We start from the raw sequence: 18168 nt of genomic DNA, 5'->3' as shown, positions 1-18168 counted from the left end.
CAGAGAATAGTGGAGTCTAGTCCAGCTTAACAGAAACTAGACAAGTTTTAGTGCATCACCATGGTGTAACACAGTGGTAGACAAACTTTTTGGCCCAAGGACCATATCTGGGTATGCAAATTGTATGGTGGGCCATGAATGGTCACAGAATTGGGGTCAGGGTGTGTGTGTGGGAAGATGAGGGGTTCAGGGTATTGGAGGGGACTCCAGGCTGGGACTGAGGGGTTCAGAGGTGTGTGTGTGTGTGTGTGTGTGTGTGTTCATGTTCCAAGTGGTGCTTACTTCAAGTTGCTCCTGGGAGAAGCATCAGCAGGTACCCCCTCTGGCTCCTACATGGAGGCTGCGCACTGCCGTGTCCATAGGCGCCACCCCTGCAGCTCGCATTGGCCATAGTTCCCGCCAATGGGAGCAGCACTTGGGGCAAGGGCAGTGTGCAAATCAAAGCTGTCTGGTTGTCTTTATGCATAGGAGCTGGAGGGAGGACATGCCGCTGCTTCTGGAGGCCACGCAGACAAGCCCCAGACGGAGCTCAAGGGCCGGATTAAAATGGCTAGTGGGCAAGATGTGGCCCACGGGCCGTAGTTTGCCCACCCCGGTCTAACAGGTAATTAGTATGCAACTGGATTCACTCCCCTCTAGGGCACACTGCCTCATTGTGTAGACAAGCCCTTACTATTTATTGGACAATTCTGTTAATACACACCAGAATGATAATAGCCTTTTTCACAACTGCACCACTTTGTTGGCTCATATTCAACTTATGATCCACTATAAACCCCAAATCCTCTTCTGCAGACTACTGCCTAGCTACTTATTTCCTATTTTGTAGATAGGAAGGAAAAATCAAATGCACAAGTGTAGTACTTTGCCCTTATCTTTATTGAATTTCATCTCACTGATTTCAGACCAAAATTTTACAATTTGTTGAGGTCACTTTGAATTCTAAGCCTGTCTTCCAAACTGCTTGCAATCCTTCCCAGTTTAATGTCATAGGCACACTCTCCATTATCCAAGTAACTAATGAAAACATTGAATAGTACTGAACCTAGGACTGACACCTGTTGGACTCCCAAACTGATACATCTCCCAAACTGACAGCAAACCACTGATAAATATTTGAGATTTCAAATACATTGCTATATTCAAAAATCCATTAGAACTCTGAAATATTATTTGGCTAAGTTTCAAAGAGGGCTGTTACTTTGAAAAACGTTAATGAAGCAGAAAGTTACATATTACAGATTTTTTGCATAGGAGATATATATATGGAACAACAGGATTAAAGCCAATGCTTTCCCAGTCCCAAAAGACTCCATTTCAGGTTTACAACTGTTTGAAGTAAAAGGTATTTCTGTAATCAGCTACTCTAACATTACACATGAACTCTGCCTGAGTCATAGCAGGACTGAAAGGAAATACAAATATTGTTCTAAAATAATCTGAGATCTAGTCTAAATTGTGGGAAATTTGTATGTTACACACTTCTCACATAAAAGCTATTTCAGTGACCTAATTCCTTGCCACTAACTTCTTCTGTAACAGTTTACTGTTTTGTTTTCAGAAAACAAGTTTTCAAATTTTTGTCTTAAAAGGATACCATGGTCATCCCCTACAAATTCAGATTAAATCATGTTAGTGAACTGAAACATATTACAGCAAAGCCCTTAGCGTAAATGCATTTCCACAGAGTGCCTGATGCCAGATTTGGCATTTTCTTGACTCAAATGCATAAAATGCATTTGTGTTTGAGTTAAAATTTACCCTAGAACCAAAGGAGTAATCGTCCATAGGAGTATTATTTCCACAACACTTAAGAAGCAGATTTGTGCAACTAACTAGCTATTTTTAAAAAATATTCAAAGTTTTCTTGCTTACCTCTTAATTATGTGTTCAAAGATATATGAAGGCATGATAGTAATTGTCACAACATTTCCAGCTGTTGCCAATATGTCTGCAATTTGGGAGTCCTGTTAATGAAATACAAATGAACAAAACCTCATGATCTGAATTCCTGAAATCCTTCTGCATCTGCCTAGCAGCTACAGACTAAACAGAGCACAAAGAATCTTTTCAAAATGTCTGCAAAGAAGCACTAAGGGAAGATATCCAATGTAGACTAGGACCAAACAATAGCTTTTACCATCATTAAAAATTCCCTGGTCTTGGACAAGAAGGCCCAGACACAAGAAGGAAACCCTGGACTGGAAGCCATAAGTTTGCATGGCAATCACTGCCAGTGTTGATACTGGCAAGAGAACATCTAGCAAGCTGTACCTCATGTCTCCAGATGAAGCAGGAGAAGAAATAGCATGCACACAATTCTTAGAGAAGCTATACTAACACAGAGTTTAAGGAAGTTGATGACAAAAACCTAAGATAAAGCTAGTTCAGAGCCTAACTCTATTAATAGCCATGTCTACCTTCTACGACACACGGTAAACTGGAATAATCAGATGGAAGACCCTCTGATATGGAGATATTTTAAAATTTTGTTGAGCATTCCTGATTACATCGACTGGTAAAAAGTCACATCATTAAGTGTTCAGAATGACACTCATACTACCAAAAAAAGAAAAAAAAAATTCTTCTAAAAGCACCACTCCCCTCTCAGAAGAGTACGAAGATAGGACTATTGTTACACTGAATTTGTTTTTGTAAAGCACATTACTTTACCTTCAGTCCAATTACGTTCTGGCCATTTATTTCACACATGTTGTGCTCTGTAAGAAGTCCATTTCTAGCAGCAGAACTGTCTTTTACTATTGAGGTTACTTTTCCATTTTTGAATATGAAGCCAACATGACCTGTGCTGTCCTTATGCATAGTAAGAGTTCGTTCAAAAGGCCTGTAAGAAATATGTTCACAACATACAATTGTACTATATTCAGTAAGCATTCAACATATACTGATCAATTCCACAACAGATTAGAGTTACTACTAAAGACCTGCAGAGCTGTTAGTGTATCCCATAATATATAACATTTACAATATCTTTGTCCTACAAGTATTCCTTTTGTCTGAAATGTCTGTTCTCAATACTGTTACTATTCACGTTGTTAGCTAAAATATTTATAAAAAATATACAAATTAAGATATAGTACATTCACAGAATTCAGTTTTGATTATTCAATGAGTAACTGCCATTTCAGTTTCAAGTTATGATTCTAATACAAAATGTGAAAGAGAGAGTTCACTTCAGTGTTGAAAGAGACTATGGTATTTTAGGTGACTAATGTACCAGTGGTTCTCAAAGCCTGTCTTCCGCTTGTTCAGGGAAAGCCCCTAAGAGGCTGGGCCAGTTTGTTTATCTGCCACATCCACAGGTTCAGCTGACTGCAGCTCCCACTGGCTACAGTTTGCCGCTCCAGGCCAATGGGGGCTGCGGGAAGCAGCACAGGCTGAGAGATGTGCTGGCTGCCCCTCCCACAGCCCCCATTGGCCTGGAGCCACCTGCAAACATGACAGGTAAAAAAAACTGGTCTGGCCCGCCAGGGGCTTTCCCTGAACAAGCGGCAGACTGGCTTTGAGAATCACTGCTCTACACACCCATTCATTCAACTATATGCAGAAACAGCCATATATAACCAGCTACTTCACTTAATACTTTAAGCTTATTTTCCCCACTCAGGCTATAAGCATTTTTCTTTGGCTTTTTACCTATATTCCCCTAGACCACATGAAATAAATAAGATTCCCACCATCTTTAACATATATTCATTTACATTTTAAATTACATGTTCTTGTAGAATGGATTGGTCTGCAAGTGTTACAAGATAACTAAAATAGCATTGGCACATATAGTAACATCAGTTAGATCACTGGTCTCCTTTCTAAAGGCTTAATACTTGCCCACATACAAACCTGCACTGGTGTGTTTTTAAACCAGTTTAAGTTCAGTGCAAGAAAGATTTAATGCAGGAGATGAATAGGCAATTTTTTTTTGTATTTTATTTTATGCAGACACTTATTTCAGTTTAACTAACAGTGTAAAAAACACACCACTAATTAAAATGGTACAAGTCTGTATTGCTAGAGACCCTGGTTTAAAGGGTAACTTCAAAGCTTTCAACATGAAAATTAGGATTCCAAATCAATACCAAAATACTGTATGCATTTATATGTAAAGACATATTTTAAGGCAAAAATCTTGGAAATAACTGAGTATCAGTGGCTCTGCTATCAATAGCTCAGAACATTGAACTAAGGACTAGACAGATAGCAAAGGAAATTGTCTGGAGATACATGTACACTTTTTTCTGTTCGAAAGAGGCCTAGACCAAAGTAGCAAAAACCTAAGCAGAATTGCATCGGCAGAGTTTGCGAGAAACATTGCAGAGTACCTGCCTGAGACAGAGTTAGCCCTTGCCAAGTTTTAATTTAACAGATTTACTCCTGAAATATTAGACATGAAAAGGAAGCTTCTGAACTACTTAGGACTGTAAGCTCTTTGGGTCAGGGATAGTCTTTGTTATGTGTGTTTGTTGCTTAAACACAGAAGACACTTGCCATGCCTGGACTTGGGGCCCATTGTACTATGGCAATACAAATAAATAATAATGAACACTTTCCATTTTTATTTGATAGTTGTACCTGTCACGAATAATCATCGAAATTCTCTCCCCTGAAGCCTGCTTGAGAACTTTATGGGATTTCTCAGAGCTCCATCCTGCACAATTTTCACCATTAATTTGCAGAACTTGGTCCCCAAACCTCAGACCGGCTAAAGATGCTGGAGAGTTGGCTTGTACTAACTGGACAAATATACCCTAAATGGAGTGATAAAAATATATCATTATTCTTGAATATTAACAGTCAGAAAAAGTTCCCAGTGCCTATTTTATATATTACATAAAGTATACATAAACAGCAAGCAGAAGATAGGTGCAGTTGTTCAACCTATTAAAAATAAAGATATAATACAGGAGATGAATAGGCAATTTTTTTTTAAAACACAGACAAAGGTGACCTACAAAAGCTAAAAGGCTTATTAATCCTTTTCTGATACAATGAAGGCCTGAAATCTTGTTTTTCATTTTAAAAAATGAAGTATTACCACCACAGAATTATCAGGAAGACTAGTCTCCATAATCCCTGATTTTACTGCACGATCTCTTGGTGTCTCAAAGCAGATTTATTGTGAGCTTTAAAGACTTACATTAAGTGGTGAAGGATAGTGAATCTTTAGCAATGGATTTTACGTATCTCAAATGCTACTCTGAGATAAACAGGTGTCAACACAGTTGACTGAAAACCCTTTCCTCTTGAACTACTCAGCTTTGTTCCTCTAAGGTTGTTTTAGTAGTGCTTTGGTCATCATGGACCCTGTCTACAGTTACAAAGCAAAACTAGCAGTCCTGGGAGCCCTGATGTAGATGGGGTTGTGTCTGCAATTATGGTCATCCACACCATGCTGATTAGACTTGCTCTTGCTTCACTTTCATGAAAAGGTGCTGAAAGCTAAACCCCACCTGTGCTAGGACACACAACATTGCTAACACCTGTTCCGCTGAACCAGTGTTGACAATAGTGGGATGTTTCCAAAATGCAGAAAAAGCCTTAGGGTCTTCCAAGGTAGACCACACCAGAATTTTTAGTTTAAAAAAAGCCATAAGATAATTAAACTTTTGATACCTTCGACACAAGCCCAGTTTCTCCTGATTTTGCAGATCACTTTTAAGAATGTGACAAGTTAACATGTTTGTTTCACGGCTGGGAATAGTCAGAGGCCACAATGAGGAGAGACTGGCTGCAGAGAAGTTAAAATGATTTCTTTGCACCTTTGGTCACCACAAAGGAGAATAAAAAAAGCATACTTTGGTGTTACTCTTTGTAGATAGTCAAGTATCAGAGGGGTAGCCTTGTTAGTCTGGATCTGTAAAAAGCGACACAGTCCTGTGGCACCTTATAGACTAACAGAAGTATTGGAGCATAAGCACATGCATCTGACGAAGCGGGTATTCGCCCACAGAAGCTTATGCTCCAATACTTCTGTTAGTCTATAAAGTGGCACAGGACTCTGTCACTTTTAGTGGATAGTGTAGGCCAAATCAGAGCTTCACTTTCCCTAATGCTCCCCATCAGTAGTACATTGTCCTAATCTAAAGGTGATGCAGGCACTCTTACCAGCGGTTAATAGCACAATGAGAAATTAAATTGCAATGTGTTACCCATCAAAAGTTTATGAATGAAGACTAAAGCTACTGAGCTAGTGACCAAAATGCCATTTAACAAGTACTACAGCAGATAGCTGAAAGGTGTCCAATATCTATGTCACACTGCACCCCTTATTCTTCATAGTGATATTATGATACAATTATAGCATAATTACGATGCATTTTGTACAAGATGGGTCATGTGAGGTGTCATTGGAAAAGTTATGATTTGCTGAATATGCTTTGTATGCATGTATCATTTTTGTATCTAAAATTAGGAAGAGTGACTACGTATCTATATTTCAATGTGCTTACTCTGGGCGAGACCCACAACTTGCCTTTCAGCTACAATGAAGAAGCCAGACGGGGCTGATAGCCCATCAGCAAAGACAATGGACTGTGGAATAGATTAACCTTCCTGTGGGCATTTTGGCCAGCCCGTAAGCAATGGCTGCTATAACACTGGAAGTCCACGTCTCTGGACTCCATCTTGGATGTCAGTATTTTTCTACAAACCAGTTTGGGAACCAAGTTTTGAAACAAAGGGTTCCTGCCATATGCTAAAACTATATAAGGCAGAGGAGTGACATCAGTAGTTCTTCACTCCCCACACAAGATGACTCCTGGAAAAACCTGAGGAACAAAGACTGAACTGGGGGAAGTGCTGGACCTAGGCTAAAGGCATTTCTAGTCTGTGTATGAAACAACTGGGCATCCCAAGCTGCAAAGCAGGTGTAGACTTTGCAGCCCACTTATGTTATCTCTAAGGGTAAGACATTGTTAATTCAAATCCTATCTTTCGAGTATGTTAAGCTTAGTTCACCTAGTTAATAAACAAAAATGCAATCTGCTTTGATCTGTTTGCTATCACCTATAACAACTTAAAATCTTTGTAGTTAATAAATGTATTTTATGCTTTAACCTAAACTAGTGAGTTTGAAGTGATGTCCATGGGAATCTTAGCTCAGAGGGGCTGTTGCATTTCCTCTCTACACTGAGGGGGAGGTGAACTGGATAATAAATTCATACTGGGTTGGGGTTTGTACCAGGGCGGGAAAGTACAGCTCTAGGGTCCTAGGCTGGGAAACTGGTGGTTATTTTGGCTGTAGCCTCTCTCTAGTTTGTTCAGATGCAGTGGCTGGTCAGAGAACTGCAGCTAGGTGTGTCCCTACCTGTGTGAATGCTGGTGGAAGTGATAGACCGGGAGCATGTCTGCAGCTTGTCACAGCAGCACAGTGTGAGAGGGAGCCCAGGTACCCCAGTTCCAAGTGGCATGCTGGGGGAGGGAAATCTATCACAATCTGTACTTACTATATAAAAAGGTGCTATATGTAAACTTGGGTACTAAACATACAAGTAGTACATAAGCCAGTTGCTTCTATACATTTATATAAAAGTAAATCATTACGTAGTACTGAAGTTTAGATCTTTAATCTATTAGTATATTTTGAAAGCATTAATGGAAGACAAAATAGTAGCCATAGATAAAAAGATACTAGAAACATTATACACTAGATAGAAGTTTACCCCATTTTGTATTAAACACAAATACATGCCTTTGTATCAGCAATTCACTCCCATACTATTTCATTTTTTATTACACCAGGATTCAGTTATTGACCTACAGAAGCAAGACAGAATTAAGTTTCCATATACTTACATTGTCTATAGATTTAAGACGAAGTCCAATTTTTCCATCCTGATCTTTACATACAATTATTTCACGGATACCTTGTTTAATCTCTGCTCTGCGAATTCCAACATCATTTCCAGTTACTGGAGCCACCATATAATTCACAGCGGAGGGTCTTGTTACCAGCTGCTGATTAAAAACCGCACAATATTGAACTACTTAGGACAGCTACTTGCATAGACATGTCAGTCAAAATGAAATCACATTTTCACACAAATTAAATTTTAAGATGTCTGTCTTCTAGTTATTTTGGGGGCAATAAAATTGTTAAGGTTTAGTAAAAATTTCTTTATACAAAGTTCTTACTGAAAGGTAAGCTCTAGAGATGGAATGACTTAGCCTCTTAAGATCATTAATCCATCACTGTTTAACTGTGGTAATGACAAGAAGTATAATCCACTAAATAGAATATGAGGAGTCCTATTTCTAAGAGCAAGTTATTTTGTTAACAAATATTCTCTCTCTCTCTGTGTTTTCTAAAGATGAGGTTTAATTGAATGGTACTTACCCCCTGAGATTGTGTACCTGCAACCACTGGCAAGTTTTTCTGTACCTCTTCTTCATTAAGACTCAGACCCATGTACTCAGAAAGTTCTGGGTATAGTCTGGGATAGAGGCCTATTGAAAGAAAAAAATGCAAAATAAACGATTCACTATTTAGAATACAGAAAATATTTAGTATTTTAGTGAATAAGCATTTACTGATTTACTAGAACATCACTTCCTATGCCTGACAAAGTGGGTATTCACCCACCAAAGCTTATGCTCCAATACATCTGTTAGTCTATAACAGGCCTGCATAACTCAGAGCAGCTAGGGCCACATTACTCCAAAGAAAATAGCTGAGGGCCGAAACCCCTCGGCCGTAGTGAAACACCCCCCCCACACCCCCGCACTGCCCAGCCCATGTAAGCAAGCAGGACTAACCCCGGCGGCGCCACCTGCTGGTCTTCTCAGGCATTAGCTCATTCAGTCATTGGAGCGCCCTCTGCAGGCCGGTGTCCCACTGCCACTGGCTCTGTGTCCCTCCTTGACACCGGTGCCCTTTGATCTGGGGTGCTGCTCCCTGACAATACCCCCCCATTCTGGCTCTAGGTCTCCCCTCTCTGGGGAACCCCCAATCCTCTAATCCTCACCTCACCATAAGGCTACTGCCAGTCACCAACTAGCCCCCACGCCCTGGGGCAGACTGCATTATATCAGCCACTCATCACAGGCAAGATTGGGTTTGGACCTGCTGCCTCCCTCTATAGCTGGGCTGCCCCTCTGCAGCCCTGGTACCGGTCTTAGGCCCTCAGCTAGGTCCACAGCTTGGGGGTTTTCCAGGCTGGAGCTCCCCCGCTCCTCTAGCCTTCTCCCAGACCTGCTCCACTCCCAGTACCCTACTCAGCTCCCTAGCAACCAGACTCTTCTCTGTCTACAAGCAGAGAGAGACTTCCTCTGGGCCTCTGGCCCACAGCCTTTTTATACAGGCCAGCTGGGGCAGCTTCCCCAGTCAGCACAGCTTTTCTCCTGCCACAGCCCTTCCCCAGGGCTGTTTTAAGCCATTCAGGGCAGGAGCGGGGTAACCACCTTGCTACACCCCCCCAAAACACATCCCGCACCCCAGTGACGCCCGCAGTGGGTCGAAGAGGAAGGGTTGTTTTTTTTGGGGGGGGGTGATACTTTATTAAGAATTTTTCAATTAAAGCAAACAATTTTTTTTAGTTATTTTTATTTTTTCTATGAACCATGGAAAAATGAAAAATACCTGTTCCACTGAAAGAAAACATTTGTGCTTTTCATAATCACCTTGCAAATTTAATGAGAGATTACATCTCTTTTCGGCAACAAGCTTGTCATATTCGGGGGTCATATTTGAAGTGGATATTTTCATAATGTCTTCCAAATAGTCGTCAATCAGAGAAGAACGTTGCTTGTTTTTATTCATGTTCATGATGGAAAATGTTTGTTCACATATGTAAGTGCTTCCAAAAGTGCTGAACATTTTTAGTGCAACTTCGGTAAGATTCTTGTATTTTTCATCATCCAGACTTTTGTAGAAGTCCCACAGGCTGCTTCCTCTGTGCTTATTTCGGTAAATTGCTGAACACTGAAGTTCAATAACTTCCAACTGCAAATCTCCTGGCACTTCCTCTGGATCCACAGAAAAGGGATCTTCAATCAGTTTCAACTGGATGTCATCATCTTTAGACAAAGTAAGTCTTCTGTCAAATTCTTCAATCAAAAGATTGATGTGCTTTGCATATTTTTCTCCTAACTCAGTGTGTTTGTGCTGAGGGATACGCTGTGCACAAGTGGGAAAGTGACACATTTCACCTTTTGACAGCTGATTTCTGAAAAGTTTCAACTTCATTTTGAAAGCTTTCACTGCTGCACACATTTGAAATATAAGTTGATTTTTTTCCCTGAAGTTGAATGTTGAGATCATTCAGGTGTGCTGTAATATCACAAAAGAAAAAGAGATCTTGATTCCAGGACTCATTTTCAAGCTCTGGGAATTTTATTGGCCCATTTTCTAGGAATTTTGCTACCTCCTCTTTCAAAGCAACGAAACGCTGGAGCACTCTTCCTTGACTCAACCACCTCACTTCTGTATGGTACATTAAGTCGCTGAACTCAGCATCTTCCCCTTCAAGAAAGGCTCAAAATGTCCTATGTTTTAGTCCTCTAGAACGGATGTAGTTTACAATGGAAACTGCCACTGACATTACATGCTCAAATTTTAAGACTTTGCTACACAAAACCTGCTGATGTATAATGCAGTGATGTTTGGTTATTTGTCTCCCAATAAATTCTTCAAGAAGACTAACGGCTCCAACATTTTTTCCGCACATAGCTGGAGCACCATCAGTACAAATGGCCACCAAGTTTGTGAAATCTCATCCCATTTTATCATTCATGCACTTGATCACTTCACTGGAGATTTCTTTTCCGGTTGTGCGACCTGTCATGGAGCACATGCCTACAAGTTTTTCAGTAATTTCAAAGTTTTTATCAATACCTCTAATAAAAATAAGAAGTTGGGCAGTGTCTTTTAAATCGGTGCTTTCATCCATAGCTAGGGAGTAAAAGCAGAATTCAGTGACTCTCTGCTTTAACTGATCACTTAGATTAGTAGAAATGTCTGCTATTCTTCTCTGTACAGTCATGTGTGATAGACTGACATTCTCAAATATTCCCCTCTTTTCTGGACATAACTCAGATACAGCAATCAACATACACTTTTTTAAAAACTTGCCTTCTGTGAGACATCGCCCAGCAGCAGCAATTTCCTTAGAAATTTGATAGCTCACTTTAGTAACCGTAGCGTTCTCAGTGCTCACTTTCTTGAAAATTTGCTGTCTACCACTAAGGTTTTTCACTAAACTGGCTGCTTTAATTATTTTTTCATTTGGGCTCAATTTGGCGAGATTGGGATGTTTAGTTTCAAAGTGCCGCCGAAGGTTGTATTCTTTCGGAACAGCTAATGTTTCGCGACACACGAGGCACAGTATTTTGTCTTTCGAAACAGTACGTAAGTATGTATTCGTCCATTCAGTGTTGAAAACTCTTGTGTTCTGATTCTATTTTTCTCTTTTTCTTTTCACTCGAGGTAGCCATTATGAAGCTCAAGATTTTGTTGAATAAATTTACACACAAGGGAAACACTCATAGTCACACACAAAGAGAAGCGATATCTCACAGCGCATGGCACACTAGCAAGGCACTGACAGTATGTGGAAGCCTGTAGAGGGGGAAAGAAATGGCGCGCATAGGGTAACCAGATCACAGCAGTAAAATAGAACTGCCCCTCCCTGCTTGGCCCCACCATTACACCCCTCTTTAACCCCCCAGAGGTCACTATATTACTGCACACAGCAGTACCAAAAATTAAAATACTTAAAATGGATGCCTCCCTCTAGCCACCAACTCGCCACTCGCCTCCTCACCCCCCCACAAGTATAAAGCCTCACCGCCACTACCTGCCCACCCACCCTCTCAGTTCATCATCCCCCTACGAAATAAGGGGAGGGGAAAAGGGGGACAGTTTGAAGGGATTTTCTGGGGCTGTGAACTAAGCCAGGCAGAGGAAAGGGGGGCAGTATGAAGGAATTGGATGTGACTGTCCAACACACAAACACAGGGCTGCAGGGAGCCCGGGGGTGGGGGGAAGCAGTGTGATAGGGGCCAGGGAGGGGTAAGGTCCCTGGACCAGGGAAGGGGACAGCAGTCGGGGCAGGGCAGGTGCAACGCACACATGCAGGGCCACCTGGGGGGGGCAAGTGGGGCAATTTGCCCCAGGCCCCACAGGGGCCCCCATGAGAATGTCGGAGGCTCCACCGCGCCTCTGCCTTCGCCTTCCCCCATCTAGGGTGACCAAATCACAGAGGCGAAATATCAGGACGAGGGGGCGGAGCCAAAAAAAAGCTGGCGGCGGAGGAAAAAAAAAAGCAAAAAAGCATGAACAAGCGGGAAGTGCCTGGGTTGGCGCCAGCCACGCAGATGTAAACGGCGGCCCTGACACTCAACAACCCCCATCCAGAGCCCGAGGGCTGACACCCCGATGCCACGGAGATGGGCACGGACAGGGGGAGCGCCCCCGCTAGGTTCCTGCGCGGAGACCGGCCTGGGCTGGCTGTGAGCACGCCAGTGGGGGGCAGCCCCTTCCCTGGCGGGCTCCAGCTCCCCACAGGTCCGGGAGTGCGGAGCCATAGCGACCTTTGCACCACTGGGCTACACCCTGCTGGAGAAAGCGGGACCTTGCCATGGCCCCCAGGCAGGGACCCGCCCCAGCATCGCGGGACAGGATCTCCTCACCTAGGGTCGCACACCCAGCCAGGCACACACTGCTCCCCCCGTCCCGCCCCCTAGAGACAGACATCACAGATACTAATTATCCCCAGCACTGCTCCCCCAACATCTTCCAGCTGCTCCTTCGCCTCTCCCTCGCTGCGTGTAACCTGGCACTCGGCGCCAACTACACTCCCCTGCCCACCCAAGCAGCAAAGCTGCGCAGCAGCCAAACAACCGCACGGCACAGTGCCCCCGGGGCAGCAGGAAGGGAGATTCTCAGGGTGGGCTGCCGCGAAGCTGCCTTCACAAACACGGGCTGGGCAAGGGGACCGGCAATCCGGCACCCAGCTGCCCACAAAGGCCGACTCTGCCGCCCTTTGCAAAGCCCCTGGTGGGGCACGGGACCGCTCGGCTGGGGCACGGGCAGTGGAGCTGCAGCCGGCATTCCCCTACCCTCCCTGGCGCTGAGGCCAAAACCTCTGCCTCCTCCCCCTAGGGCGGGTATTTGGGGAAGGATCCAATGGGACAGTGAGGGAGCGGGGATTTGGGGAGGGATCCAATGGGGGAAGGAGCGGGTGGAGTTGGGCGGGCGTGAGCCCCCTCCGGGCTGTGCCTGTGGAGGCAAAATAACTGGACAATTCGCGTCCTGACTGAACATTGGTCAGGACACAGGACAATGAAGTAAAAATCGGGACATTCCCAATAAAATCAGGACATCTGGTCACCCTACCCCCATCCCCTGGTGCCTCAGCATGCCGCGTCCAGGAGCAGCCCTGGACAGCGCTGCAGCGGTGTCGCTCCAGCGAGGCCTGAACTCCTCCTGCTCAGAGCAGCGTGGTAAGGGGACGGAGCTGCAAGCTGCAGCCGAGCGGTGGGAGCTCACGCCCCACTGGAGCCAGGCCGCTGCAGCATTGTCCAAGGCCACTCCTGGACGCGGCACGCTGAGGCTCCGGGAGAGGGAGGAGGCGGGGTAAGTAGCCTGGTAAGCCTCTCTGAGCCGGATATCCTCCCCAGCCCTGAGCTCCTCTGAGCCAGACACCCCCCTGACCCCATCCCCCCTACAGCCCTGACCCCCAGCCCCTCTGAGCCAGACACCCCCCTGACCCCATCCCCCCCCAGCCCTGAGCCAGACACCCCCGACCCCATTCCCCCCAGCCCTGAGCCCCTCTGAGCCAGACACCCCCCAACCCCATCCCCCCCCCAGCCCTGAACCCGAGCCAGACACCCCCTGACCCCATTCCCCCAGCTCTGAGCCAGACACCCCCCTGACGCCATCCATCCCCCGAGCCCTGACCCCAGCCCCTCTGAGCCGGACACCCACCTGTCCCCATCCCCCCCATCCCTGAACCCTTCTGAGCCAGACACCCTTCTAACCCCCCCCCCTCCATATTTTATATTAAGTTGTTGGTCACTGGAAATTTCAGGAAAGTCACGACGATTTTTTTTTTAAGCAAAAAACTGTTCAAATATATTTAATGCTTAATACATAAAACTGTACTTAACTATGTTGGAGAAAAAATTTTTTAAAGAATAGTTCTGCTCAACAGCGGTGCAGTTGGGTGACCAAACACAACAAAAAAAAAAAACAACCCACTTTATTATAGTTGAAGAGTGACACCTCCATCTAAGGTTGCTTCACAATATCTGTTTAAAAGTTATCTTTCCTAAATCCTCTAAAACTGACATGCTTAGTTATTTCTTGGAAATGTGGTATGCCTTGAGAGGGTGTAGAGCAGGATTAGTGACCCAAATGGAGTCATTTGAGCCCATGGTGCAGAAATACAAGTCCCCCCGCAAAAAAAAAAGCAATATTTTAAAAAGTTTCTAGGTGAGACTTTTTTTTGCCCAGAGCTAAAGAACAAAAGGTGGGTCAAAATAGTCTCAATCTGTTAAATCTTATCCAAGACAGTGCATGGCACCCATTAAATCTCTAGGGGGCAGGGACCCAAACTGAAAAAAGTAATAAGAAAATGCACCAAAACAGAAAAAGCACTAGGTTTCTATTACTGCCATTTTATAAGCTTTGAAGCTGCACTCTTGCAAGTGCTCTCAACTTGAAACGGTTAACTGGATTGCTCTGAAATTTGGTGTGCTTCATGGTGTTATGGGACAGCATTAGGGGATACAAACAGGGCCGGCTCTAGGAAGTGCGGGGCCCAATTCGAACAGTTTCGACGAGGCCCCGGCAGGGATGACTTTAAAAAAAAAAACAAAAAAAAACAGGTGGGGCTTGTACTCACCGAGCGGTGCTCCAAGTCTTCAGTGGCTGGTCCTTCACTCACTCTAGGTCTTCGGCGGAACTGAAGGACCCGCCGCCGAAGACCCAGAGCGAGCGAAGTACCCACCGTCGAAGTGCTGCCGAAGACCCGGAGTGCTGCCGGGTGGGTAAAAATTAAAAAGGAGCCTCTAGCCAGGGAAGGGATTCTCACTGGGCGTGGGGCCCCTTCAGACGCGGGGCCCAATTCGGGGGAATTGGTGGAATAGGCCTAAAGCCAGCCCTGGATACAAATTTGGGATCACCTGACCAAGGGATTCCCACATTACAGCCCCCCCAAAATAGTTTCCTTTTGTTGCCCTATACAGTTAAACTGACAGGTGTTATGGATGGGATGAATCAACAGAGCTCTGTATGGCTGTGAATTCACCCTTCAATTAACAAAACTAAGGATAAATAAATCACAAACCCTCCACCTAAGACAAAAGAAGTTTTAGACGAGTGGCTGGAGGTTGCTATAATCTGTGAGTCATGGATGACAATTTTATTTTGGGGATAATGTAATCAGTCACTGAAGGAAAAAACTTTTAGACTTGTGAATGCTTCCTGGGAGGGAGGGCTTATTAGGGAGGGGAGGAAGAGAGGAAAAAAGGGGTTGCGGCTGCAGCAAAGAGATGAGGGTTATGTGGGTGTATGGCACCTTCAGCTCTGCCAGTACATCCCAAGCCCTGTGCACCACCAATATACCAGTACATCCCAATCTGGATGGAATGCTATTGCTAACAGTGAACAGGCTATAAAAGGAGATGAGGTGCTTCTGCATTTCAGGAACAGTGGGGTGGGCAGAGAAAAGGTGTGTGCTGACAGGGAACACTGCTGGGAACTCTTTCCCTGCTGAAAGAGAGGAGAGTTAAGGTTGCATGGGCAATCTTAACTCTGCACTTCCTGGTTTTCAGAAGTTTGAGTTGTGCTCAACTCAACATTCTGCAAGGGAACAACATTCCACCAAGCAAACTTAGAGCTGCATTAAAATATTTAAAGCCACTGAATCTTACAGTGACTAGTTCTTTGAGATGATGTTGTCCACATGAATCCCATGTTCGTGAAGTCAGTATCTTTGAATAGAAGTTTCAGAGCCATCCTTGTGCATCCCCACCAGAGGGCTCAAAGGCCAGAGTGGCTACAACCCACCCCTAGTTTTCTTTACCTGGGATTTTGAAATGGCAAGTGAATGCCAAGTAAGAGGAATAGAGTTTGTGGGATCTATGTGGACAACAACCCATTCTCAAAGAATCATAGTTACTTTAAGGTAATTAACTGTTTTTCTGCTGAGTGTGTGCGCACATGTGTGGACTGCACTCTAGTCTAGGTGACTAATAAACAGACCTGCCAAACCTGCGGGGTGAGGGAGGATGCAAATGCAGAAACTGGCTTGTGAGTTACTTGTTGGCTTGCAGCTGGTTACTTTTTTTTTTTTGATCGGCTCCTAGCAAGCATGGCAAGGGGGCGGGCAAGAGAGTCAGGGGTGCACAACAGGTCCACCACAGTGCCAGACTGCACACCAGGGTGGTGGTGGTGTAGGGGAGATCTAGTCATAGAGTGTTGGGGTTCTTAGGGATTGGTTTGTTTTGGCCTTGTTTTGAAATGGGATTAGCTTAATTTTTGGCTTATTGTGAAAATTGGGGTGCTTATTTACACAACTGTGCCAATAAGCAGTATGGGAGTCTTAACTGCCACTAACAGTGCCCTACCAAATCTCACATTTAATCTCATAGCCAGGAGAAGGTACGGTGACTACCACAATTAGCTGCCTCACAAATTTCAGATATGGTGATGTCAGATATGGGGGGCGGGTAGCTCAGTGGTTTGAGCATTAGCCTGCTAAACCCAGGGTTGTGAGTTCAATCCTTGAGGGGGCCACTTAGGGATCTGGGGCAAAAATCTATGTGGGGATTGGTCCTGCTTTGAGCACGGGGTTGGACTAGATGACCTCCTGAGGTCCCTTCCAATCCTGATAGACTATGATTCTATGTGTCCAAAGCATGCACAAAAATGCAGCTGGTGCTGTAGCAGAGTTTTAGCATTTGAAGGAAGAGGTGTATCAGCCACATTACTGCAGACTGAAATACATGCATAATCCTTATTTATATTTTCTGGGAGACAATGGGCTGCCCCATAGGCAGAGATGGCAAGAAAAAGATGGGAAGTCTGTATAAAAGGCTTTGTCTTATCAAGATAATATAACAAGCTCTTTGAAACATCCAGGACATAGAGTTTCTTCTCTCCTGAAGAACAATGTGGTTTTCGAAAGAAAACAGGTAAATTAATTGTAGTTCAAATGAGAGTGACAAGTTTGGGAATAAACTTGCGAGGAGGTCTTTACACCAATCAATCTCTGTTGAACACTGTATGGGAAGGGTGAGCCATAAGAGACTGGAGTTTGGTCACCCTTCCAGCTTATGTAATGCTGACAAAAAAGGCCATCTTGAGGGTAAGGTAGTGTAAAGTGCACTCCAAGAGGCTTAAAACAGGGGCTTGTAAGGACAATATGGAATCTTAATATTGGAGACAGTTCTCTAACTGCTGGATAAGTATGAAGTACCTACTTTAGGAATCTAGATGCTGTGGGGTGAGTGAAAAATGAACATGATGGTACGGAGGATAGAATGCTGAGAACACTGCAAGGTGCCTTTTGACAGAACTGTGCTTTAAAGTACCAAATATATTATAGGGTTTTTTTGTTTTGGGGGGGGGGGTTGCATTTTTCCCTTTTTGTCTGGAGGTGGTCTGGGTGAATATATAATGGATAGGTGATCGATGTCTTCATAGGAGGAGCAGAGAAGGGAGCCTGCCTGAGTATTACTGGGGTCTAACCACCCATTCAGTGCCAATAAAATGTGTCCTGACACTACAGTCACATGCTCATTTGATGAATGCAAGGTAATACGACAACTTTAATCAGCCTTTTAATGGACCCAGGTGAAGTCTGGCTAATAGTGTCACAGAAAAGCAAGGTGATGTGGGCTAAAAGTTTGAGTTACTGTAGTTGACATTCAATTTGACACTGATCATCATATGAAGAGAAAAATCTGCCTTCAGTAATGTATGTTTATGCTGATTTGGAGTCCACTACAGCTCTTATAAACTATAATTTATGATGGATTGAGACAATTTTTCATAAGTTACCACGAGGCCCAGCTATCTGAACAAGACAACATAGTTCGAGGTTGTGATGTCTCCTCAGATCAACCAATCTTCTAGTTATGAGTAGACATGAATGCCCTGTCTTCTTGGATGTGCCACCACTACAGTGAGGCATTTTATAATGCCTC

At 44.1% G+C, this 18168-nt stretch overlaps 1 protein-coding gene across 2 annotated transcripts in view; it reads right to left on the bottom strand.

The window, feature by feature from the left end:
• The window catches only part of SDCBP (syndecan binding protein), a 34029-nt gene that overhangs the window by 1245 nt on the left and 14616 nt on the right, over window positions 1-18168 (bottom strand). The window contains exons 4-8 of one of the 2 annotated variants that reach the window (XM_050938933.1): window positions 8354-8463; window positions 7813-7974; window positions 4591-4766; window positions 2674-2845; window positions 1876-1967 (exon numbers count right to left, since the gene is read on the bottom strand). In XM_050938933.1, the coding sequence (XP_050794890.1) occupies window positions 1876-1967; window positions 2674-2845; window positions 4591-4766; window positions 7813-7974; window positions 8354-8463 (712 nt within the window). The remainder of the gene's footprint in view (window positions 1-1875; window positions 1968-2673; window positions 2846-4590; window positions 4767-7812; window positions 7975-8353; window positions 8464-18168) is intronic. The other variant, XM_050938934.1, reaches the window with a different exon arrangement.

Source organism: Gopherus flavomarginatus, chromosome 2 (assembly GCF_025201925.1).
Source record: "Gopherus flavomarginatus isolate rGopFla2 chromosome 2, rGopFla2.mat.asm, whole genome shotgun sequence".
Classification (NCBI taxonomy): Eukaryota; Metazoa; Chordata; order Testudines; family Testudinidae; genus Gopherus; species Gopherus flavomarginatus.
The sequence above is the reverse complement of the archived record's forward strand: the minus strand, read 5'-3'. Positions and strand labels throughout refer to the sequence as shown.